The sequence below is a fragment of the Choristoneura fumiferana genome, chromosome 18, assembly GCF_025370935.1.
Source record: "Choristoneura fumiferana chromosome 18, NRCan_CFum_1, whole genome shotgun sequence".
Classification (NCBI taxonomy): Eukaryota; Metazoa; Arthropoda; class Insecta; order Lepidoptera; family Tortricidae; genus Choristoneura; species Choristoneura fumiferana.
The window spans coordinates 19,130,022-19,156,924 of NC_133489.1; the positions used below are offsets into that span (position 1 = coordinate 19,130,022).

The 26,903-nt window shown below is 35.3% G+C and overlaps 2 protein-coding genes across 3 annotated transcripts in view; one reads left to right on the forward strand and one right to left on the reverse strand.

Moving 5' to 3' along the window:
* The first annotated feature begins 1,947 nt into the window (after positions 1 to 1,947).
* LOC141438323 (uncharacterized) lies at positions 1,948 to 21,928 on the forward strand. 2 transcript variants are annotated; one of them, XM_074102168.1, is made up of 6 exons: positions 1,948 to 2,285; positions 2,390 to 2,596; positions 2,685 to 3,122; positions 3,392 to 3,448; positions 16,634 to 16,755; positions 20,433 to 21,928. In XM_074102168.1, the coding sequence occupies exons 2-6, from the start codon at positions 2,458 to 2,460 to the stop codon at positions 20,694 to 20,696; spliced, it is 1,020 nt and encodes a 339-aa protein (XP_073958269.1). In that variant the 5' UTR covers positions 1,948 to 2,285; positions 2,390 to 2,457; the 3' UTR covers positions 20,697 to 21,928. The 2 variants fall into 2 exon arrangements, with proteins under 2 accessions (XP_073958269.1, XP_073958270.1); XM_074102169.1 differs by having other exon boundaries at positions 2,390 to 2,518.
* A 547-nt stretch (positions 21,929 to 22,475) lies between these two features.
* LOC141438324 (uncharacterized) overlaps positions 22,476 to 26,903 on the reverse strand; it is a 9,860-nt gene continuing 5,432 nt past the window's right edge. The window contains exon 2 of the mRNA XM_074102170.1: positions 22,476 to 23,019. Within this exon, the coding sequence (XP_073958271.1) occupies positions 22,546 to 23,019 (474 nt within the window). The 3' untranslated portion in view covers positions 22,476 to 22,545. The remainder of the gene's footprint in view (positions 23,020 to 26,903) is intronic.

The window sequence follows — 26,903 nt, forward strand, 5'->3', positions numbered from 1 at the left end:
GTCCCATTTCCGAAGCATGGAATTTAAACTAACTCGGCAGGCACTTTGTTGCTGTATGATAATACCACGCGCGTATGTAAAATGATAATGTTAATTATATTCTTCTAGGCATGTCCTAGACATTACCTTAATGTAAAGTCCTAAGCAAGAATGTCATTCTTGTGATGATTAACTGTTCTTTGTTTACATTCAGTAGGTACCGAAGTACCTAAAATACTTGTTTTGATTTTAAGCATTACTTACCTAGTTAAGTTAAAAGAAAGGTAATACTCTTAGGTAAGTGAAGTAAGTCAGATTTTTGAGAACTTTAGGATTTTTTCTAATAAAACAATTATATCTAAGTATGCTAAGTACATAATAATATCTATGTAGCAACCTATGTGATTGTTTACCAATGCATCAAGACACGTAGATACTACGAATAAATATGTAGATATCATGTCATCACATTCATAATTTAAGTTAATTAACCCCCCAAGCAGCACGACAGGCTGTATAGAAGCTGTATTTTAGTTTTATTGTATTCCACAGGCTATATAGTGAGGCTGTACAAGGGGTATAAGCGCTATACAACCTCTATAAGTAAAAATTGGGCCCCTTGTTATACAGCCTTATGCGTTATTATAGCTGTATAGTTGCTGTATAGCTAAAAAATAGGCTGTACTATAGCTGTAGAAGAGCTGTAGTATGATGTTGAAGAAAACCATAGGCATATAGTTATTCTCTTATAAGTTTCTTAAAAAGATAATAGTTTTCATTGGTTTTTTATGAGAATTACAATGTGAAATTTATGAAAACAACCGCTTATTCTTTTTAGTTATGATAATGTGGGCCGCCAATTTACTGGTGAAGTTATAAGTCAAGAATAAATGTTTGACTTTAGGTAGTGATAATTGTAGATTCAACGTGCCGATTTATTTTTACTGGGAAATAGTGCATAGTTTGTGAAAAATATTACGCGCCGCGAAATACTGAAGAATTCACGAGAATATTACCAAACAAGTAAGTAAGTTTATGGTTTTGAGGTTAGAATCATAAGATGTTAAATAATACTGTACAACAGGTATCACTTATGATTTATTATCTGAAAATCATAACTATATACTTCAGCAATACTCAAATAATGTAAGAAGTCATATTTTCTTTTAAATTGTTATTTGTTCGAAAATGGCGAACAGATTTAACAGCGTAAAAAGATATCTGGAGAGTATTGATAGATTCCGTGGTTTTACTACGCACTTTCTGGATTCCATTTCACAGCTTTTACCCTTTAATAGCCGTTATAATATAATATTTTATTATATAGGCTGTACATCAGTTTTCAGCAAATAAATTATACAGCATGTCAGTAATACAGATAAAGCTGTATTACAGAATTCATTTATTATATAGTTCTATAAATCATATTTGACAGAAGTTATGAAACTATTACACTGACAAGAGTGTACAGTTACGCATTAATAATAGCTTTAGAAGTCAGTTTTAATATACCATTATACGAAACAAGTATAAAGTGATACCATTTTATAACTTATAGCTGTAGTAAGTAAGTGATCACATGCAATACAGCTCTATGCACGAAGATAACATTAGATTGAAGTGTCAAAAAATGCATAGGGTTTTAAAGTGAGTTCAAATATTCTGTTTAAGCTTTAAGTTTACACGGAGTATTTTATAAAAACTTAGTACAGCTTTAGCTGTATAATAACGGTTTAATCACTTTTATAAGTAAATAATCTTTTCTTGACACCTTTATGGATCACCAGTAAGAACTCTAAGATCTAATAGTGTGTATATTTGATGTCGGCAACGCTTGCGTGCTGCTTGGGCCTGCCCTTAATGATGGTAGCAATGGAATAATGATGACCACTGCAAAAATTGAATTGATGACTATGAGCAGCATTAGAACTGTTAAAAGTTCGCATTAGTTTATTTGTATTGTTTAGTTAACAAGCACCCGTCGTAGTCGAACGAAAGCATACGCTATCGCGCCACATTCCTCGGCCGTTCATTCGCACGCTGCCCGCAGTTCGAATTCGGCGCGGAAACAGAAGCCGCCTCTCCCGCCATTGACTTGACAGCGATAGCCGGCGCAGCTACTCGCCTCGCGCACTGGACCGCTCGCTCGTGCGGTGCCCACAGCGTTTTAGTGTGTTATTTTATTTTTATTCAATCAGTGTTCATGTGTAACTAGTTTTAATAAAACACAAAGAAACTTTGAGTGTAGTTTAAGTGAACGAACAATTGAAATCAATGGAATAAACAGTGGCTTGGGGTTCGTAACGGTATGTAAGCTGTGTTGTTTTTTGTTTTGATTGTGCGACCTCGCGGTTATCGCGCGGTCTGTGCGAAACCCGGACTTTTAACAAGCTGTGCTTCCTTTGTTTAGGACGCCGACGCCCACGCTCCCGATATTGTAAACTGTAGTACAGCCGTACTACGAGCACAGTATTTACAATGTTCGAGGAAAGAAAAATTAACGTATGTGAGGGAGTACCCTTGAATTCGACATCGTCAGGTTCGGCTAATATATTTCTGAATACTGGTAAAATTACTAAAGCGAAATCAGATGGGACTGTCATTCATCTCAACACAGGTGATTGTCAAATACCTATCGTAATTAACATTTTGCTTGACCGTTTAGTCGCCTAAACAAGTTTTATAAAAGTTTGCATTTTTTTTAGAGAAACCGGCTGACGTTGGTGTCCATATAAACACGACGTTGTCCATAGCGTCTTCTAAGAAAATAAAGCTGCTATTTGTTTTGAACTTTTTGTTAAGTGTTGTATGTATAATAGTAAGCACTGTCATAGCATTTTATTACTGGAATGAACTCATGGCGATGAGGAGACAGTTGGACTCTATGAAAGACCAGTTCATTATGCAAACTTTGAGGGACAATATACATCAAGATAAACTGGAACAAAGTGCATTAATTTCAAACCTGAGGCCTCCCTACCGAGGCTCTGTAGTTCGGGAGCCACGGATGGACACCAGTACGGAAACTCCTCCAAGGAAGTACTATGTTGAGGATCTGGGAGAAGATATGCTACTAGTGGACTCTAGCAAGAAGACTGACAAGGGGGAAGTGCCACAGCTAGAATTACCAATATTCCAAAAAGGTAATGACATTATATAAAAATGCCTAAAGTGAATACTGAAAATAGTGCAAAAAAGCTTTACTCCCAATGATATCATTTTAATTTAAATAGTTGTCTAAAAACCTAGCTTTTGCAAAATTATAAAACTAATCAACATTATATAACTTTATAAGTAGACACCTAATTATTCTCCTAAACCTGTTTGTTAACATTAAATATCTGTTTCTAGTTATTAAATGAATTTGCCATTAAATGAATTCTTCTAAAATTTATTTATTTTTTGTTTTCAGAACCTCTAGTTGTGCAGTTTAATGGTGCTAAGAAAGAAATAAATCTTGGGCAAAATGGTATTTATCAATATTTTTATTATACTTACATTTAATTACATATTAGATGTACATTATATTACATCTTATAACTTATAGAACAAAATGTATCCTGTATTGCTCATCTAAACAGAATCATTCATAATTGTAAGCGAATAGTACATATCTAAGCAATTACATAATGTAAACTATCATAATAATATGGCATAACTCTCCTACAGGTGTAGATCCTATCTCTAGTTCATATTACAACCTGCTAAAGTCTATATTCACTCAAAATAATAATGTAATGGTTTCATAGGAATGTCATAGTAAAAGAGAACAAGTAGGTTCACTACGAACAAAAGTACATCGCACGGCTTAAATGTGTGCGCGCTGGTTGGCGCCGGTACGCACGCACCCGTCGCACGCACACACTGATAATTTAAGGAGGGTTAAGTTTCTTTAGTCAAGGCTGCGCTGTCGTCGGTGCCTGCTGGTCGGTGCCGTCGGTGCTGGTTTTTTTGTATTAGGTATAGTTTTAAATTAGTAGTATATAAGTGTAGTGTGATAGTTTTGTGCAAGGACACATAAAAAATAATAGATACCTACCTAATTATAAACAATATAGTTATAGTATTATGTGTAGGAAACATGAGTAGTACGTACACAGTCGTCGTTACCACTTCGGCGAATTTATAAATATTATTTTTAAATTTAGTATAATAATAATAAATAATAATAGAACGGCAAAAAATCTGGTTTCTCTAGACACAGATATTAGACAATTTTAAGTTAACTTTCATGCTAAAATTATTTGCCGGTAGGTAATTAATTAATCTAAAATAGACATCGACAACCCTAAAGCGTTCGCGCCGGAGTAGGCAGTTAAGTCTCCTAAAGGGTCGGAGTGTGCATACTTGTTCTCTTTTACTATGATAATGTATTGCAAATATGTCGTTTGTATGATAATTAATGTGCTGACCACAGGATGTGTATACAACACAAAGCCTTGATTATTTACATTATTATGCCTATGAATTAATCTCAACTTTATATTTATTTAAATGTGCCTTCTGTCTATTGTACACAGGGATAAAAATTAATTGTACTAACAATGTACAGTAGCAAAAAAGAAACCATAACTTCTGTATTTACTAGTCGCATAGCGCCAGATATTTTCGTGGTAAAGCCGAAGCAAAGATGGCATATATCTTTCGTAAATCATGTGTCCTATAGTCCTATTTTGTAAATATTGGGCAAGCCGATGGGAATAGGGTTCTATGCACATTGTAAACACCATTGTGCTGAGCAAAATTAAGTCAAGAAAAAATATTAGAACAAAACACCAATCACTTCCTTGAAGCATCAGCTAATAGCTTCCTTAAAAACAGCACCAATTTAAAGTTACAATAGAGCATTCAGCGCATTTTTGCGTTCTCCTACGAGTACATCTTAACAATGGATGACCAGTAGCTAATTAGCCCCATAAGCAACAATTAAACGGCCAGACGATGTAACAGGACCCTTTGGTTCTTTTATTCCGCAGTTAGAAAGCTATCACTTATCTTAACTGCTAGGATTATGAGATGAATCTATAAATAACTTAATGCGGTTATGTGTGTGTGTTCTCCAAGTGGTGTGGAATTTTTATTTGTGGTCACTAAAAAAAGTAAGCACCAAAGTAGGTTTAGTATTTTAGTAGTTAGCTTCTTAGGTACCTTCCATAGACGTAAAGTGGGGGTGTTTTTTTTTCTCTCAACTAATCCTATATTATGGGGTATTGTTGGGTAGGTCTTTTAAAACCATTCAGTGATATATTTGCGAAATATTCAACTTTAAACTGCAAATTTTTAGAGCGTATTTTGGATGCAGTGATTTCATTAAAATCGAACGGAAAAAATTGAAAAAAAATCAGAATGGTAGTAAATATATCAAATTTACAAGGAAAATTATAGCGAATAAGATTGCTTGAGAATTATTAGTAGTTTAAGAGTAAAAATAGCAGCCTAAGGTATAAAATATACCTAAACTTGGATAATTAAATACACAATACGAAATCCTTAGAAAAATATTATTTGATTTTTCGTAATGGCTACGGAACCCTATCCTGGGCGTGTACGACACGCTCTTGGCCGGTTTTTAATTTTAACTGTTAAACTTTTTTTTTTGTGTTCATATATAACTTATAAACAACTAGCTTTTGCCCGCGGCTTATTCGGTTATCGCGCGCTGTTCCCTCGGGAACTGTGCATTTACGGGATAAAAGTAGCCTATGTCACTTTCTGGCCCATAAACTATACCTACTTATGATAAAAAAATACCGATCCGTTGCTCCGATCGACGTGAAAGATGGACAAACATACAAACAAACACACACACTTTCACATTTATAATATTAGTATATGGATGGATGATAGGCACCACGGTGCAACACGGGACAAATGACCTCAATCATTATGCGAATATGTTTTTAATTTTAGTTAATATCTTTAAATCACAACTTACGAACCTAGTAAACATATTTGTTACTGGAAATTGGATTGAAATCCTTATCATTAAATCAGAAAAAGATGGCATTAACTGATTATAATGAATAATACTAATTGTTCAACTATACATCTGATCATAAAATAACATAAACGTAAACAATGGAAGAGTCAACATCGACAAGCCAGATAGTCGGGTAAAAGCCAAAGGATTTAGTAGCACTTTAAATGATATATTTTAAAGAACATCATACATATCTAACATGGGAGAAAAATAATAAGAGACTTGATATTTTATACTGAAATCAAAATAATTTATTCATTCACAGTGTATCAATATTTCTATGATAAATAACGATACAATGTGTATAATCTCGCGATCTTGTTTTTTATTTGCCACATTAATAACATTTGAGGAGTTCGTTCATGGAGACGATCCTGGCCGGACTGCCTGGATGTCACTGCCAGATTATTGTATTGTCACCAGATTTACATAAGTATGCCAAATCTACAGTCCTTAGGTTTATTAGTTTAATTTGTGCGATTTATGATTCAGTTAGTTAATAAAATCCTCTTTAAACGTTTTATACCGTAGGATTGTTGGGAAATCTTGAAACAATTTTTACCTGTTAGTGTTACCTACCTGCATGCCAAATTTGAGGTTACATATTTATAATTACGGAGTTAAAGCCGCTTTGAAGCGAAAATATAAATCCCGTTCCCTAGCCCGTGGGAATTTCGAAAATCCCTTTTTTTTGTAGTGTACAGTAAGCGTCAGAGAAAAGGATCCCCCTTTGGCAATGACATCAAAGCGTTCAATATTTTTGTCACGTTGCGTAGAGAGCGAGTTGGTCTAGTGGATAGTGAGTTGGCCTCGACATGCTATGGTTCGCAGTTCAAACCCCGCACCTTGAAATCTTTTTTTTTAGGTTTTATTTATCACCTGTCGTTGATTATTATTTAAGAGATCTTTGTTAAAGTAGGCCTGAGGTATAAAAAAAGATAGGCATGTTGCAAACAATATTTGTTTATTTATCCATAGATTTCTAGTTCAGTAGGTATACAGTTTTCTATTTATGTTAAAATATGATTATTTACTTAGGTTTTGAGCCGAACTAAATTTACTAATAAAACACAATACCTGGGGGTGACGTTTCGCTTATACATCATATTTATAAAAACATTTACAACACTTATTTACATAGACTGTTAATATTAATTGTGCCTGTGATTACTGAGAAAGAACCAACATGCTGAACTATTATAGTATAGCAATTTACATCTTTCTCTTTTATCACGGTTTCTGATAACCCTTTTGAAACAACATTAAAAACAATACCTATGTGAGGTCAGATGGTGCATCATTAACACATGAATACTCGTCAACAAGAGTAACTTGACTGATCATAACAAAGGTCTGTTTATTATTGATTAACTACGAAATAATAGTAATAGGAAATATTAACACTTGCTCTTTCGTTCCAATGCTGTTTTATTGGTAAATAATAATCTTACTTTTAGTAACGGAGAGGATAGCCCTCACTATCTATTACTTCTTGAAGCCGAGTTTTCATGCTCGAAACCATATTGAAACACGTATCACTATTACGCAACAGTTCCCATGTTTTGTTTACCTCATTATCCAAATTCTTTTTAGACCTTATCTCACTGGAGTCCCAATTCAATACCATCTGACCCCACAAGTTTTCTATTGGATTTAGGTCCGGACTTTTAGCCGGCCATTCAAATACCGTTATGTCTTTTTGGCTATTTAGCCGGTCTTTGACGATTTTGGACTTATGCACTGAAGAATTATCGTGAACCAGGTAAATTTGTCCTTCAGGATATGCCACACGCACTGACGGTAGCATTAACGTCCTTCAACATTTCGAGGTATCGCTCACTATTCATGCGGCCGCCTATTTCCACTAGCTCGCATGGGCTCATTGAAGACATCCATCCCCAGTAACCTAAAACAGTCAACCTTTTAAAATCTGTTGCAACATGTGATCTAAGAAAACTTCAAAAGAATATTAAATACACGCCTTGCACGTGATTTAAATAAATGTGATAGTTACACAAAAATAGTAAAAAGATTTTATTATTACTTCTGTGGTTATTTACCTAGTGTTAAACGCCCGCTTGTTCTGAGATCTAATACGTTGTTAGGGTTATACCTCTCCCCACTTCTTCTCCACAAAATTTTTCGCCCATCCTTATCTGACTTAAAGCTATTTCGTGTTCCCAGTCAAAATTTAAGTAACGAGTGGCAAAGTTTACTCTGTTGGTTCGGTGATCGTCAGTAAGCTTAATTTTTCTGGCGGGTTTATAATTATGGATGTTCGCCGCGTGTAGATGTCGTCGAACTGTGCTAAGAGACACCCCAAAAGTTTCAGCACTTGAGCGTGTAGATTTGAAGGGTGCCACTGAGTGAACTTGCACTATATTACGGTGTCGTTCTGATTCATCGGTGTAAGCCACTGGGCGAGGACCTTGGCGATCACATTTCACATCACCCGTCGCTTGATACCTTTGTATCCATCTTCGAACTGTTTTTCTCTGTATAAAAGAAAACAATAACATTAGAAATACATGAAACGTGCTATTTGTGAGATATATTTCAACAATAAATATATTATTAAAAACTTACCGTTACACCCATATCTCGTGCTATTTTCTTTATAGGTTGTTTTTGTTCCCAGAGAACAACAATTTTAGCCTTCAAAAAAGTTGTTAATCGAACCATAATAAAAGCTTTTCGTGAACTTAATAAATCGGATAATATTACGACGTGGAGATATTCACACAAGGAGATCGACACGAAACGTAAAGATTTGTAAATTTCGTTATAAATATACCCTCAGTTAAGTAAATGAGGCTCATAAAGTATATTATCCTACATTCAACCTTAAGTCGCAGTTTAATACAGCAGTCTTTGATACTTCCTGAAGTTACATTACGGTAGTGCAACAATCGGCATTAAACGCAATCTATCTATTCATATCTATACGCATTAGCTAGAACAGGATGCAAAGATTAAGTAAATATCTGCCACCCTCAGTCTCAATATGAAAAAAAAAGTTAGAACCCAGTATATCTACAGTCGCTGCTTCTTTGAAAGTCTCTTTTTACTATGCAAGAAGGTTGTGTTTGCTTTGGCGCTTTATCTACTAAGTAAATACTAATGGCACGCAACTAGCATCTATTAATTTTGCAACTATCGTTAAGTATTCAAATGGCCTAGCGGCACATCGAAGTATTCGACCTGTGCACTACCTGCAGTGAATCGAGTTCGATTCCGAGGATTTCGATATGAGAAATTTGTGAAAAACGATATTTTTGAAAGTTGTTATTCACCGCTTGGAGAAGATTGACTGTGAGCGTGAATGTAACTTGCAATGCGAGTATTGAATATTGAATTATAAGTTGTTGTCCGCTCGTGGAATAATAATAAAACAATTATTACCTACACAATTCGGATCGTATTCGGATATTATTACTAAGGTTCTCTTGTCTCACTCACACCTGCGAAGATCGTATCAATTCGAATGTGGTTAAAAAAAATATTATCAATGATCAATGCCTTTTTAATTTTTTTTTTACTTATTTAAATGATCAGGAAAATACTACAAAAAATAAATAAACCAAAAACATAAATAAAACAAAAAGTGGATTTGAACCCGAGATCTCCCTATGATGCACTTGTCTCAGAGCTCGTGATAGTTAACCGCAGGGCCAGACAGTTCTGTCACGTGTCACACAGGGGGGTTCCTTTTCTCTGACGCTTACTGTACCTACCTCTAAGACTCTCTAGAAATATATGTTTCAAATATTAAGTCTCTAAAAATAAAATAGTAAGCTTTATACGAATAGGGATATTCCGTGGAGATTTCGGTAAGTTCTAAAAATTGTTTTTAGCTGTTAGTATTAGCTAATTACATGCCAAAGTTGAAGTTTCTTAATAATAGTTACGGAAATAGGGTCATTTGGAAGTGAAATATAAATCCCATTTCTTCCCTATCCCGTGGTAATTTCGAAAAATCCTGAGAATACCTACTAGCATGCCAATTTGAAGTCTCTTATAATAATAGTTACTGAAATAAAGCCATTTAAAAGTGAAACTGTAAATCCCATTTATTCCCTAACCCGTGGAAATTTTTAACCGACTTCAAAAAAGGAGGAGGTTCTTTGTTCCACCAATGTTTGTATTTTTTTTTATGTTGTTCACCGATTACTCAGTCAATTGTAGACCGATTTTCAAAATTTTTTTTTTTTAATCCCTTCTTAGTGTATCTCTATGTTACTTATGGTATATGTATGCCTCAAGCCTTTAGCTTCAGCGGTTTGAGCAGAATCGGTAATTTTGTATGAAGGGTGGGCCAAATTTTGTGCCGCTTAGTATTCGAGTGTATGTTTTTTTTTTATGTTTGTTACGCGATAACTCCGCCAATTGTGGGCCGAATTTCAATTTTTTTTTTTTTTTTAGTCCTAAAGGAAATACTTCCGAAGTGGTCCCATTGACACCTGATGATGGGATCGTAGAGAAATCGAGGGCAACCCTCGAATTTTTAAAGCACACCTATAGCGATTTTGGCATTTTTAACATCAAGTCAAGTATTTACATTCAGAAAGTATCGTTTAGCGAACTGGACCCTGATAAAGAGGACCGTAGGTACCGGTACTCTGTTATAAAATGATATAACTATGCTGTGTATGAGCTAAATAGAATCGTTGTGAGATGCATTTTTGAAAAAAAAAAATTACAAAAAATGGAACCCAATGGACTGATTGAATTTGAAACCCAATATATAGTATGTAGGTGAGGTAGACGACTATAGTTCCACTCCTGCTGGCTCGTGCTGAGGCACCGACTTCAAACTAGTAGAAAATTATTTACAAGGTTTAACAAGTCGGTTCCATTTTGTAAAAAAACAATTTTTTGCGATGTTTATCACGGAAGACCCAAATGTTTACACCTTATCCTATACCTATAAAGTTATCGTATAAAATATAGTTAAATTACGTTTTAATTTGTTTTGAATCTGACTTCCGTAGGTGTTATCAGAAATGGCGAAGGAAACATACTGAAACGTCCTATAAAATGATTAGGTATGTAGATTTTTATTACCAAAGCAATGAAAAATCCTAACGGATTATAACTATAATGTTTTTTTTTACTTTTTTTTGTACACTAATGGATGTAAATTTAATTGATTACCAAATTGATTGAAAGGATATTATAAAAGCCCTGAAACGTACGAATTATTAGTAGAAAAAGAAAAAGTGTACATCAATTAATATTTTAACCGGTTATGATTGGTTATACATACACACTACGAGCTAAACTTTTAATCAATGCTCATAAACAACGCTTATACGTTTGCAAAGCTACGGAAATGCGTGAGATATATTGACGTATCGTAGCGAAAGGTTAGGTACTACCTATCAATAAATACATTGTTATTGAATATCTAGTTTGTCAACTCACTTGAGTTATCATGACCGCACTATATGTTATCTGCTTCTACCATATCCCTCTCAACTCACAGCTAAGCATTAAATAACAAAGGCAATTAAACATTAATGACTAACTGTAATTGCACTGATTATTATAAGATAAATGCCCGATATCGTACCAAAGTGGTCTCTAATTATTATCAGAATGACATCAGTATAGAAGTTTTTATAAATAGAGAAAGCGTCTTTTGTCCCGATAGCTCCCATGGAAAGGCCTTGGGTCTAAATTAGGTCAAACTTTACGAACCGGCTAGGCAATCCACAATTTATCCAAATTTCTAATGCGGTATGTTTGAATGTCGAAATGATGTTGAAAATATTTTCGGCTTGGCGTTTTAATTAAAATGTATCCAATCAGCTTCCCTTATAACAGGGTTTCTCAAACTTATGGCTCCACGTCCCCTGTTATAGTTTCTAGACGACAGCGAACCCCTACCTACCCCAACCAAAAGATAGTAATAAAATTGGCTGTTGGAGAAACTAAGTTTATTTATATTTGAATTGTCATCATAATATAATGTATATTATTTATTTCAATAAAGTAACAAGTATATGTTAGAACGAAAATACAAACTGAAACAAACAACAACAAATAAGTAACAAATTTGGAGTTGAAATAAAAAATACAAAAAGACTTCAAAAACCAATCTTAATCATCTTGCCAGTCTTGCAGCCACCATCCAGTAAACCTTGTCGCGAACCCCCTACCGTCGAATAGACTTTGAGAAACCCTGCCTTATAACAATAGCTTTGTTTTATGAGTCTATTCTATTCTATAAGTTATTTTTAATACTATACTATTTTTTGACGGCAATTTATGTTACTGGTGAAATAATGACCCTATTATTTATTTTCTCTTAGAAGTCAACAATAAAAGATCTTTTGTTTGTCAAATTTTACAAACCTAGAAAACTTTAAGATTAGTCTTCTGTTGTGTCTGCCATCTGTTTCTGTTCAGCTGTTCTGTTCATTCTTATTTACATACACTGTGTCCTGATAATGATAAGATATTAGCAAATTAGTAGATTACTAGCTCAAGTACGTTGCGAAGTCATTAAAGCATAAAACGCAGCAATGATTACTTTAAAAAGTAGGTTTGATAAACAACCATCTGACTATCTATGTACTTGCATAGTTGTAGCGGGCGGCCTACTTAGCACAAGACTTAACATGGACTCAATAAAAAAGTATATTGAAATGACTGACTGACTTCATGACTAGGTACTTGTCAACATAAATTCTTTTATGAAGTAGATATTAAAGTACTTATTAGTAAAAAAGCCGTGCTGGCCTAGTGGTTTGACCTATCGCCTCTCAAACAGAGGGTCGTGGGTTCAAACTCCGGCTCGCACCTTTGAGTTTTTGCAAATTCATGTGCGAAGCAATTCAATGGTGCGTGTGAAGTTCCCAATCCGCACTGGGCCCGTGTGGGAACTATAGCCCAAGCCCTCTTATTCTGAGAGGAGGCCTGTGCCCAGCAGTGGGACGTATCTAGGCTGGGATGATGATGATGATGATGATTAAAGTACTCAATTATTACGTAAGTTATAAACAACAAATATTTTATTTAATTATAATTTGACCTAATCGTTAACTGAAACATAACAATAATAATGATACCAATAAAAGTATCAAGTACATAATACAAATAGCATTAGGATGATATAAAAATAAATTGACTTAATATCTATACATCAAATTTTACGTTTTTAAACACGCAATTAGTAAACAGTTAAATTATGCGTGCATAAAAATAATAGGCCTTGTCGCTCGAAATAAACTGTTTCTTATTATAACAATAATCATGGTATCAAAATAACGTGTAAAAGATATCACCAAATGGTAGCCTTTTATCTTTATGCCTACGAATATAAGAAGTTTTTTAGTCTACTTACAATATCTAATGTAGTTCATTTGCGTATCATCAGCAGTAGCCATCCATTTCACTACATATTGTACTGAATAAATATGTCTACATCTTGACACATCGAATTTGACTTATGTGAAACTTCTAATTTGGAGATGAAAACGAAAGCTGAATGGAAACGTGAAATCCATTACCGACCGTTACGGTACTGGAACGATCTTTAATAATTCACTAACTTTAGTTTCCGTTTATCTTTGCTACAGTAGGCAATAAGACTTTCTGATAGGCCCAGTTTTCTTAGAAATAATGGCCACAATGTTAAACTCAAGGAGCCCGAAGGGAACTTCTATCTTACTTGCTGAAACACTTTTTCTTTGTGGACATAGCGCCGGCAAACGTTGGGCTCGTTAACTTGCCAATTTAACTTTTAACGTTAAGTTTAGGTCTTTTGGTTACCTTTTTAAGTCAGTAATAAAGCCTTATTACAGCTCCCCGGCGATTTCGCTCACAAATACTCTATTGTATATCCTTTATACTTTATTGTGGCGTTTGTAACAGTTGTACCTGTTTAATATACTCGTAATCTTAATATATAAAAAGGAATCCCTATTTCCCTTGGTCATGGCATCACGCGTGAACGGCTGGACCGATTTCGCTAATTCTTTTTTTGTTGTGTTTGCTATTGCCAGGAGAAGGTTCTTATAAAAGAAGATTTAGAAAATTAAAAAAAAAAAACTACACCGGGGGGTGACGCCGTGGGCGCCAGCTAGTATATTATATTGTTTGATGTGCTAGAGAAGGTGGGCGGGCTCTACATGATTGTCATGATATATGTACAATCCGTGAGCTCTTAGAAAAACCTTCGGGTTTCGGGGGAAATCGGAAGGATTCGTGTAGTAGAAAAAGACAATTGTCTTTTTGACTTAGTTACATCTTAGTTAGTAGCAATCCATCACGCGAAGACACTCGTTATGTTTTCATTGATTTATATAGAGAAGTTAAAACAACCACTTACTTAATTATTTATTTAGTTGGTTATTTTTCGGAAATTGATTTCCATTCAAACTTAAACAGTGTATGTCTGTAAATAGCCAATCGCGGGAAATTGTTTATAATGTATATAAATATTTTGTAAAGAAACTGAAAGTTTCAAGAAAAGTGTTAATCGTAAATATTTTAATAAGGTTCAAGACCGAGTTATAGGAGCAACGGGGACTTCGAAAAGTACATTTTAAAAATATTAAACGAAAGCAGACCAAAAAAATTCATTTGACATACACCCAAGAGAAGTAGATACAGTATAACAACAGCTCTATATACATACTTCCAAATAAAACTAGTGTGTTAAGGCGGGCGGGGTGTTCTCAATTTAAATTAACGATTTGAAGAATAGGGCATATTAGGCAAAGCTCTGCGCAGGGGGCGACACTAACACAAATCGTAAAGAAACCGCCATGACAATCTCTTCTTCTTCTTCTCTTTTAAAATATGGCTTTTCTGTCCTAATTAATAGGACAATTTCGCCAGTGTCAAGGTAAACTCTCTTTGAGATGGACGTTGTACGGTGATTGTAGTTTTTGCAACTTGATAGTAAAATTCCAGAAACCACGTGGAGACAACTTGCGCATTAAAAAATGACAGACACGAGAGCAATATATAATTTTGTGATCACTGTTAAGGTTAATCGCCGCATAAAACACTATCAAAATTATACTTCAACTAGCCAAAGAAACAGAAATAGCAAAATTAGATATTGTCTACATCCGCCATGTTCGAATGCTACAAATCGAACCCAACGTCAGTTCTCTTTATATTTTGTCACCATGACAGATCATAACCAGAGAGTATTAATGATGCATCGATAGTAGCGATAGAGCTATATTTCCAAAAATTTAATTGAAATAATATGATATTACGGCATCCTACGGACATAAGATACTCAAAAAACATAAACCATAAACATATGGAATGTGTTAGTGCTGCACTCTGACGGGATAAAATTGCAGTAATATTCCCTATTCGAATACCGTAACTTTGAAAAGTTATGCAAGTTGATAACAGAACAGAACCGCATATCACGATCGCGTGTCATCGTCAATACCCGAAGCATGCTTCTAAAATCAGAAGGTTTTTTTAAGAGCTCACGGAGTGTATCAGATGTAGCTTGACTGCTTGAGTATAGGTAGTGCCACGAGAGTTGGAGTGAATGATTACAGATACAGCTACAACTGGCTACAACATGTCGTGTAATGACAGCAGGATTTTGACATTTACTCATTCATTTCATTCATTCTCCTTTTGTGCAATCAATTATTTTTGTAGCTGTGTGTGTAATCATTCACATCAACTCTCGTAGCACTATATATACACGGTTTTAGCGGCAAGGGCGTAGCGAGGTATAGGCAGGGCTTCTGCCCTCTTCTAAAAAATGAAGCTGATTAGCAGGAGTACCCATAAACCTTGGCTCTCGCAGCCTACCTTAGTATAATCTTGATTTTTATCGCCTGCCCCTCCTCCCACTTAACAGAATCCTGGCTAAGCCCTTGTTTAGCGAAAAAGCGAAGTAAAGTAGTTTAGTTCATTGATACAGTACAGACCTCCACAAAGTAACGCCTGAATCGAACAACAAATTGATATCAAGGCTTTTCCAATTGATTGCCATTGTCTCAATCAGAATCTAATGTCTAGATTCAATTTAGGCTTTTGACGAGCACACACGAAGGCCATAAATTATCCGCCCAAACGCACGTTATCCTGGATTTAGTATACATTTATCAGCGTTACAAATTGAATTATTAATGTCAGAGCGGAGATGGTTTCATATAATTGTAGTATTATACCCAGTGCCATCCACGAATACGCGTGATATTGTCAAAATTAGACATCAATGATAAGGACCACAGCACGCGTCATCGTGAATGACTCTACCTATAAATACCTACCTACTTTTCAGTTATTGGCTTGGCAGTATGCTTACTCTTTATTTACTCAACTAAAGATCGACATAAAAGGTGTGAAATTAAATCGTACTAATATCCGAGTGCTCGACACGCTTTTGCCCAATAGATGACACTCAATTTTTTAACCAACATGGCAACTGTTGAGACAGTGTCGAGCACTTATAAATAATAGATAAAGTATATATGTGAAAATATTTGAATGTTTGTTATTGTTATTCAATCACCCAATAATGACTCGACGGATTTAGATGAAATTTGGCATAGTTTGAACCGTTTTTAACCCGTATAAGCATAGATCCCGCTCGATAGTGATAGGTTGGTGCCTACACGAATTCTGCGTAGACGAAGTAGCCGGCAACAGCTAGTTTTAAATATATTTCTTACTTTGTTTCAGCAATCATTGGGCCGTGGCAACGCGACATGGCAGTTTCTTCGAAAGGCAGCGAAACGAAGATTGAACTCGATACTAATTTCGTCACAGTCAAAGAGAGCGGGCTTTATTTAATCTACGCACAGGTGAGTAGCCTAAGCCTAATTCAATCTTCCCTTGATACCGAAAGTAGATTTATTACGTTAGGCTGTCTGAATATTTCTCCGGAATATATAGCCATTTTGGCGGTTGTCATGGTCACTCGCCAGTGGCGAAGCGTCCATAGAATTCTATTCCCACCGGCTTGCCCAATATTTAAATTAAAAATTTAAAAAAACCCCGACACAAAAAAAACGCCTGACAAAAAATGCCGCCGAAAAAGACAACTTAAAATTATAAAATAATTATGCACTACCTAGCTATTGCCCGCGACTTCATCTGCGAAGAATTCGTTTATCCCTATCCCGCGGGGACTATGAAGTTAATTTAGTATAAGTACCTAGTAATATTTTTTTATCTAAGCGTCGTCGGTATCGGGGGACCGCTAAGGTTAATACTTTAGAAAACCTGCTTTGAAATAAAAAAAACCGCATTCAAATCGGTCCACTCGTTTAAGAGCTACGGTGCCACATACAGACACACATAGCGGTCAAACTTATAACACCCTTCTTTTTGCGTCGGGGGTTAAAAATAGAACAACAAGACATACAAAATTTATGAAAGATGTAAGCGATCTTTGCTTCCGCTTTACCACTGAAATATCTGACGCCACGCCACTGCTCGCCACTAACGGGAGAAACTACAAAGTTGTATCGTTTCTGAGAATCTAGATATGGTTAAACTAAACATAAAAAACCCACTTTAATTAAATAGGTACCCAACATACAATTGCGATATCATTTTATCGCCAGCAACATAATGTAGGGGGAATACCCGCTAAATATGAAAACTGATAGGCAAAATCAAGCTTGAATTGGAACATACTCGTACAAACAATTTGAATAATCATCCTTTTGTCGAATATTCCTAAAAATGAGGCCTTAACGCGGAGTAGTTTTTTTTTATTTAACCAGCTTAGCTGTAAAAAGTCATAAGAGCCACTTCTGTTATATATTTTTCAGCCGCATCGCTTAAATTAGGCCTGTCACAGTAAAAAAAATAGACTAAGGTGGCCAATATGCATTAAAAATAAGCACATTTACTGTAGTTTTTTTTTTAAATGGTATACATACAAGGTGTTAATTTAATAACTGAAAACCAGAAAGTAGTTTGCTCAGAATCGAGAGTAGAATCGATTACACTATGTTTTAAATCAGGTTGTGTTCCTTTTTAGGGTTCTGGAGCCAAAATGGCAAAAACGGAACCCTTATAGTTTCGTCATGTCTGTCTGTCCGTCCGCGGCTTTGCTCAGGGACTATCAATGCTAGAAAGCTGTAATTTTGCACGGATATATACGTAAACTATGCCGACAAAATGATACAATAATAAATTAAAAAAACATTTTGTTTAGGGTACCTCCCATAGACGTAAAGTGGGGGTGATTTTTTTTTCTCATCCAACCCTATAGTGTGGGGTATCGTTGGATAGGTCTTTTACATGAAAATTTACATGAAAATCGAGCTTCGTCCCTCCCGCCCCCTCTAAAATCTAAACCGGTGATGGAAAAATTTGAAAAAATTCAGGATGGTAAGTATATAAAACTTACAAGGAAAACTATAACTGCTAAGTTTGCTGAGATTTATTAGTAGTTTAAGGGGCTGTTTCACCATCCATTGATTAGTGTTAACTGACGGTTAGATGTGACGGAGACGGCATCACATTTAACCGTCAGTTAACACTAATCAATGGATGGTGAAACAGTCCCTAAGAGTAAATAGCAGCCTATGGTATAAAATATACCTAAACTTGGAAGATTCCGTATAAAATACGAAATCCTTAGAAAAATATTACTTATTTTTTTCGTAATGGCTACGGGAACCCTATTTTGGGCGTATCCGATTCCGATACGCTCTAGGCCTTTTTTTTATTGCACCCAGTCTAAAAGTTACGACTGCAACATGCGCCAATTAAATATTTTAGCGAGGTTGCATACTATTTCGATAATTTAATACTGGCCGTTTTGCTGTCAATGTGTGATTTTCCTATAAAAACGTCAAAGCGCAACTGACAAGTACAAATTATAAATGTAGAGTTAGAAATGAAGTGGAATTACTGACTAAGCAAAACACACGGATGTCTTTTAAAATAATGATGGTATTCAAAAATAAATGCAATCAACTGACTTAAAATGAAAAAATATTTTTGGGGTATCTGAGGTTTTCAGTTATTTCATTAACACCTTGTATATAACACTTTTAACTTCAAAATAATTTTGTACTTATTCTTGGACATTTAACGTAATTAAACCAAAGTAATTTTAATATTGTATCATGGGGGCTGCTAGACTAGAAGGCGCGCTGGGGGCTAGAAGGCGTTGAGTACCTTTCGGGCCTTATTGGAGTAATGCTTATTGTTAAAGGAAAACGTTTTCTAAAGCGTAACACATACATACTTATCTGTGTAATTTACCTTACAACAATGAATTGGTCACCCACCACAACTCGATTGAGGGCGGCCAGCGCTCCCCGACCGCAAACTGACGTTAATGTTCCCTCCAAAATAACCGTTTAAATTTCAATTAAACGTAAATAAACAACTTTGAATTTAATTATTCCCGTTTACTTGCGTCATTAAATAGTCGCCTAAATGACGTTGAACTGACCAAAGATAACTAGATTTTCAATTAGTTTTTTGCCAATCTACTGCGTTAAATTAGGCACTTTTTGTTTTTGAATGTCTGATAAAACACACTAATTGCGCGTAAATTACGTTAGAGAAATTCGGCGAGCGAGTGTGACCAGTGAATCCTGGCATTGACAAGTTAAAGCAAATCTCGTCCTGACAAGACAACCTTTGATCTGATGTCCTCCATGTCGTGTCCGACAAAGGCGAACCTTTAGGCTTGTTTATTATGTGCCCGAATATGGCTGGCAAAGCCAAACTTAGTCTTAAAGGTCCTATTACAGGGCGCGCAATGTAATTGACCACTATCATTATACGTGTAAGTGTAGGAAGGTCTCGGGCGGGTCTTTATAGTAAGACGTTTGGCATCCAGGTGTTCCAAGCGATGCGTCTCAAAATTTGCAACAGCCTTATTTACAGAGCTTACCTTTAATCAGTTAGACAAGCAGCAATGTAAATCAAAATTGAATTGCGACAAATGTAAAGCTAGATTATTTATTCGCATGATTGTATAATCAATATTGAAAATGCATGCTTAGAAAAGGGACAAAATAACAGAAGAGGAGCTTGAAACAGTCCTCATCTGTGTCCGTGATGAGGAAAGTTAAGTGATAAATCATTTGTACGTTTTAATTTCTTGAACCAGATTTTGGCTCTGGCTCAAATCATTCTGAATGAATTAAAATCAATGTTTTAGCAAATAAAATCCATCATGCCTATTTTTATTTCATTTGTACGCTTGTACATGTACATACATACAATTTACGAATGTTTGTGCGCATGTCTGCGCTTCTGTTACGTATTTGTGAAAGATATTTTTTGTGTGAAAGTGTTGCCAATCCTATTTTTATTAATTTGCCGGCATTCTTTGCTGCCACGACTTAGTGGTCAGACGCTAGAACCTAAGTCGTCGGTACATCTATAGGGAAGCGGACCTACGCGGCGTCTGAATGAATACATTTCAAGCAAACTTATTTTTAAACAATCTGTATAAGTTTATTTAAAGCAAAGTAATAAAAGTAACAAAATCCCTTTCTTCCAGATTGTATACTTGTCTCGTGCGCCGAACTGCTACTACATATGGGCTCGTCAGCCCGGTCAGGAGGGCCGGCTCCTCTCCACCTGCGCCACGGGAGACGACTCCTCCAACCGCGACCTTAGCAAGTCGCAGATGTCGTGCTCAGTACAAACTGTAGCCCGCCTCAACAAGGGAGATACAGTCAACCTTGCTCAAAGAGAACCCAACAGGACGCTCTGGCTACGACCTGGCCATTCGTACTTTGGTTTCGTCAAACTCAGTTCCTAATATGGCTGTGAACGTAGTGCTTAATGACTTTATGAAGTGCAGGGAGAGGCCCCGCGTGCGGAGATGGATCGGTCATGAATTGCTCACTGTTTAAGCGACTATATGAATCTAGGTAGCCTCATATCTTAATGACTCGACTGGTCTAGGGTGGTACTATGGGATGGTTACGCCAATAAGAATGCTTTTCTGATTTCATACCCTTCACTCCATGATAGGTAATATATTTTTATCCGAATTGTATCGTGGCGATACCAGTTGTAAACTTTACATGCAAAGCACCACTTTACGCAGTACAGTCTGTACTAATTTTGAATCCATTTTAGGATAGCTGAAGGAAAGGGCTGTCTTTATGTATTTGGACTGCTGTTCAACAATGTATGCGGGGCCGAATGAGTGAACTACAATTTTATTTATGTTTTGGAATGGTGCTAGTTAGATAAGTGCGAAAGTGATATTGAGGTTTTGGGATAACCATAAACTGTCGTAGTTATTAATTTGTATGATAGCATTGTGCCTTAAAATAGTCAGTAATTCGTAAAAGAACGTAATTTTCTATAAATATAAGTAAAAAGTTTTGAGTTTTGCTTAGGTGATGATAAGTGCCATAATTTTATGGGATTAGATTAGAGCTTTTTAACATATTTTTTTAGGATAATTAGGCCATTATGTACTTATAATGTTTACAAAGTTGTAATCCACAAATATGAAATGTTTGTATTATTGGAAACAAACGAATTCTAAATAAATATGTTAAAACGTTGTATACTACTCATTATTTTTAATGTATTCAAATGCGTCACAATGTTATGTGTACTTATACTTTGTAGTTGTACGTTTTGTGTTGAATTATTAGAAATGTGCTTCCAATAGTACCCTGTATGTTTTGTAATTTGTTTAAATATGTAAGTGATTTTTGTATAAGATGTTTGATCTCTCGATATTGATAAAACAAATACCAACGCCTTAAGAATATTTTGTACTAAGTTAAATTTTTATACGATTATTACACATTATTTCGTATTATACATACTTTTTTTCTATTATGTAGTTATTGAGAGAATTCTTAGAACAGTGATACTGTGAGCCACTTTAATATTGCTCAAGTCATTGGAAACGTTTTTGTTTATTGTGTTTATGGCGACTGAACTGTAGTCGGATTTTATTTAGCAGTTCATGCTGAGTGGACTGATTGTTAGTGAACACATTGTTCTAATAAACGTCTATATTTTCGATACATATTTTTTATTTTAGCTTTACGCACACTTTACCTATTCTGTGACTTTACGGGAAATATCCCCGCTACAAACCGACATATCGTCTAACTAATGTTACATAAAATTAAATCACGGACGCGAAATATGGATACCCTATATTTAGAGCCTGTTTCACCAATCGTTGATAAATTTTGCACGATAGGTATAAGTAAAGTTTCTGTTTGTTCGGACCTGGACAAAACAAATAGAGACAGTAGCACCGATATGTCACATAACATTTATCTATCAACGAGTGGTGAACTGAATGAGGGTTTCTTGACATACCTAGGACACCTAAACGCTAGATGGCGCTAGAATCATGAGGTCCGTTTGACGTTACGGACTTGCTTGTGAATCTCGTGATTCTCTCGGTTAGTTATGTAACAAACATGTCAAAGTTGTCAAACGAACTGCTGACGGCTCAGCTAGAACCGTTTATTTTTGTATGAATGGAAAATCACCTTGTGTTTAAGGATTGTTCAATGGAACATTAGTGTTTATACTACTTATATATAATACAATAAAATAAAGAGAAACTATTTATTTGTTTGGTTACATATAGGTCTCTGTGATTATACACTTCATACACCGCTGTTTCAGTTTCCATGTATAACATTTGCATACTTACAATCACTTTGCATGACTATAGGCAATGTGAACGTAGAGTGGCGGGTTATATTCAATTCTCGTTCTAATTTCAGCAGTTCCAGATCAAGTTTATAACTCTCCCGTTTAGCAATCTCCAGTTTGACTTCAGCTAGTTCCAATTCAACTTCCATTTTTCGTTTCCTTAAACCATTGTTACCATCATTGTTATCGGTCAGTAATCTTTCTCGTGGCTGAGACGAATTTGATGCATTACTATGTGGTGAGACAGCTGGAGTTGACCGCGATGTTTCTGTCGGTATCGACTGTAGAACTTGGTCTTCACTCGTTCCTGATGTTTCCAGAGGATCTACTTCATCCGGAGTTGGAGACGCGGAATTCTTTTCCATAATTTTATATACGATCTCGTCGGCAGCATCGTATTTGCACTTCCTGCCAGTCTTCAAAGAATTATTCCGTTTTTCCTATAATTATAATAATCCATACTTATTATAATATTATAAATGCGAAAGTAACTCTGTCTGTATTTGTTTACGCTTTTCACGAAAAGCGCTGAACCTGTTTGGATGAAATTTGGTACAGAGATAGGATAGACCTTGAAAGAACAAAGGATATCTTTTATCGCCAAAAAGAGGCTTTAAGGGGTTGAAATAGGTGATGAAAGTTTATATGGTGGAAGTTCGTCGCTGTCGAAGAAAAAAACCATAAAACTTGGCATTTAGGCACTTTATAAGAAATAAGTCGGTATTTGTTTGAGCTTTTTTTGAAAATTAGACCTGTGAGGGGATGAAAGTTCATATGGAAGATCGTCATTATCGAAGATAAATCGATGAATCTTTATTAAACTTGCCATTTCGGCACGTGATTAAGAGATAAATAGACATTTGTTCACGCGTTTTTTTTTTATTCTTCCTGTGAGGGGGTGAAATAGGGGATGAAAGTTTATATGAAGGTCGTCATTGTCGAAGATAAATCGATGGTTCTTTATGTAACTTGGCATTTGGGTATAAAAAATAAATAGATATTTGTTCAAGCATTTTTGAAAATTTTACCTGCGAGGGGATGAAAAATTATATGGAACGTCGTCATTATCACAGATAAATCGATGAATCTTTGTGTTTAGGTATTCGGCAAGAACTAAAAAAAATCGGTTAAATTCGACTCGGACTCGCGCATCAAGGGTTCCGTACGTAGGTATTTATGAATATCCAGTGTTGGCAGAGCCTATTTTAAGCTCATAAGCAAAATGTACGCAATGTCTGGTCATTTTAGATGGCTTATTGACATAGACAGTCAGACATGAAAAATTATGATTTCAGATTTTTCTTAACGTAGTGGCACCATTAATCGACACTTTAAGGAGGTAGTGGGCTTCATTATAAAATTAAAGGTAATTTAGTCATCATGAAACCAAAAGTAACGATTGAGTATGGTAAGGTATATTCTTGAGATAAGAATAGGATGTATTATATTTATTAACTATACACGGACTAGAAAAAAAAACAAAAAAGGAAAAAGTTTATAAATCTCCAATAGTCGACACCAAATCTCCAGTAATCAACACCCAGTCATCGACAGTTACCAGTTACCGACACCCAGTTATCGACTATTACCTATAATGTGTATCTGCCAAATCACCAACCCCTTAGTGGGTCATTAAAATAAAATTAACTGTTTATTAAGTATTCATTTATTGTCCACAGTACAATGTCTCTAAAGTGTATTAATCATACAAATACACACTTTTGTAACTATAATAAAAAATATCAATAATTAACAATTGTCAAAAAGTTTAAATAGCAAAAATCAGCAATATATTACTGTAAAGTTATTCTTACTTAAATAATTATTAAATATTTATTAGTAATCAAATCACTGTTTAAGTTCGTAATCAAATATCTATTTGAAAACAATGTTTCCTAACCAGTTCGGTAATAATTATGAATATAACTTATGAAAATAACTATATAACAATCAGTCATACCTAGTAGTAAGTAGTAACTACCTTGTACTAATATAATTTCTGCAGTCTATAACATGTAGTAAATTCAACCAAAAACATAACAGACAACGTAAATGAGATCTTTTTTCCATTTGTAAGTAGCTTTTGCGCATATACCTACGAGATCTTTTTGTAGTAAATATTATTTAGTTAGTTTTTTATTAATTATAAGAGATCTTTTTATAAAGATTAACTACCTAAGTACCTATTATAGTTATGAGATCTGTTTTAAAAGCCATACATACTTGGCAAATATTTATCCATTTCTGGAATTCTATAAACCCTCTCTTGTTTAAACATATAGGTTCCTTTATCACTTCCATTATTTCCTTGAGCTTATAGAAAATTTTATCGGGCGGGTTAGGCCATTTAAAAGAATTTCCAGTAGTCAATGTCATTGTACTTATTTCGTACTCGTTCTTTCTCAAGCTTTCTATCTTACCAGGAAAATACTCCCCTTCATACTTAATTATTACGAAATTTCCTAGCGAAAACTTCCTGTTTTTATTTTGTTTAGTTGCTTTTGAAGATGCAATTTTACTTATGGGCAAATTCTCTAAATCCGAGTCTATAGAATCACAGTCTATTTGATTCTTTGATTTTGTTATTTTCTCTTCGTCATCTTCTAAATTATAACTAATATCACTTTCAGCGTATGAAATCTCCACATCTGACTCTTCTGAAGTCGAATCTTCTTGAAAAGTTTTCTTAGTTTTTTTAATCTTGCTTTTATTGTTCTTTTCATTGGTTAATTGTTCTTTTAATTTCTTTTTTTCTATTCTCTGTCTAGCTCTTTCGTCTTTTTCTTGCTGTTTTTTATTTTTCTCAGTTTCCTTTTTCTCGTGATATTCTTTCCAAGCTTTACTTGTTACTGTTGATGGAATTTTCTCTCGTTTCATTCTCTTCTTATTACTATCCATCCAATTTTCTGGCCAAAACAAACTCCTCTTAAAAGGAGATGGAACAATCACTCCCAAAACTTTTTCCAAAGACTTTTGTGGTGTTGTGTACTGCGGTTCCATAGTACTAATGATAGGTTGTTGAGATAGGTCATTTCCTATTACTTCAGGGAAACTGGATGAAGATGAAGGATTCGGTGGTGGAAGTGCTTGATCGAGTAATGTATTAACTGTGGAGGTATTATCAGGTTGTTGCCTTTGAGGATCTCCTGTTACTACAGCTGAACCGATGGGTGAAGTAGGTTCCGGTATTAAGACAGGTTGGTTAGTAACAGTATCATTCTTGGGGACATTGTTAGGTTGTTGCGTTAGAGAATCTTTAGATAAATGAGTTGGTAAAGAACGTTCCGGTGGTGGAAGAGGTTGGATAACAGCATCATGCCTGATGTTATAGTTTAGTTGTTGAGGAAGATATTCTACTATTACTTTAGGCAAATTAGTTGACGATATGGACTCAGACGGAAATGTTTTATCATCAGTGGTGACTGTTTTTGCTACAGGCAAACTGTGAGTCACGCCAATTCATCATCTACTGACTTCTTCGAGTTATGTGCTGATGAATCAGTTTCTATTAAGTCATTGAAATTGCCATCTTTTGGTGGATTTTCCGTCTGCATGCTGTTGAAGTGCATTCCTTCAGTTTCTGTAGGCACAGCGTCACCGGCATCTAATGGTATAACCATTGCTTCATCGGTTACAACAACATCGTTCGTTTGAGCTGTGGTTACATCATTTGACGGATACCTCGCCTGTTCCAATGTGTCTGACGTTGTAGGACCATCCGCCGAAATTGAATGACACAACGCGTCTTCGGATTTGTTTTTGGCCCAAATCAAATATAAAGCCTCGTCTTCATCAGGGATTTCTCTTTCCAGTGTGTTTCTATTTTCAAAGTATAATTTATTGAATTGCTGTAACTTTTGAGCTGAGAACACGTTTACGATTTCACGTTCTAATACTTCATAATTCTTTCTGCATTGGATTGGTTTTAGTTGTGGTTTCTATTTCGGTTTTAGATATTTTAGACATATCAATGTAATCAGGACCAAATGGAAAAAGGCCCCCGCTCGGAATCCGTTTTGGACACAATCTTTTGTTAAATTTGTGAGAGCTTTTGCAACACTGGGCAAAGTTCTCTTTTCGAAGAATTTGCCAAGTTCTCCATTTTCCATAGCGTCACGGCTTTTCCAATGAGCTTTGAGTGGTCTGAATACTGACAAGTCCATCGGTTGTAGAATATGCGTAGAATTTGGGTACAATGCAACGACTACAATACCATTTTCGGAGCAAAAATTTGATAAATGAAGCGTCAGGGTGTGATGTGGCCATCCACAAAGAACAAGACCGGTTTTTCAATTTTATTTTGTTCTAACCAAGGATTGAAGAC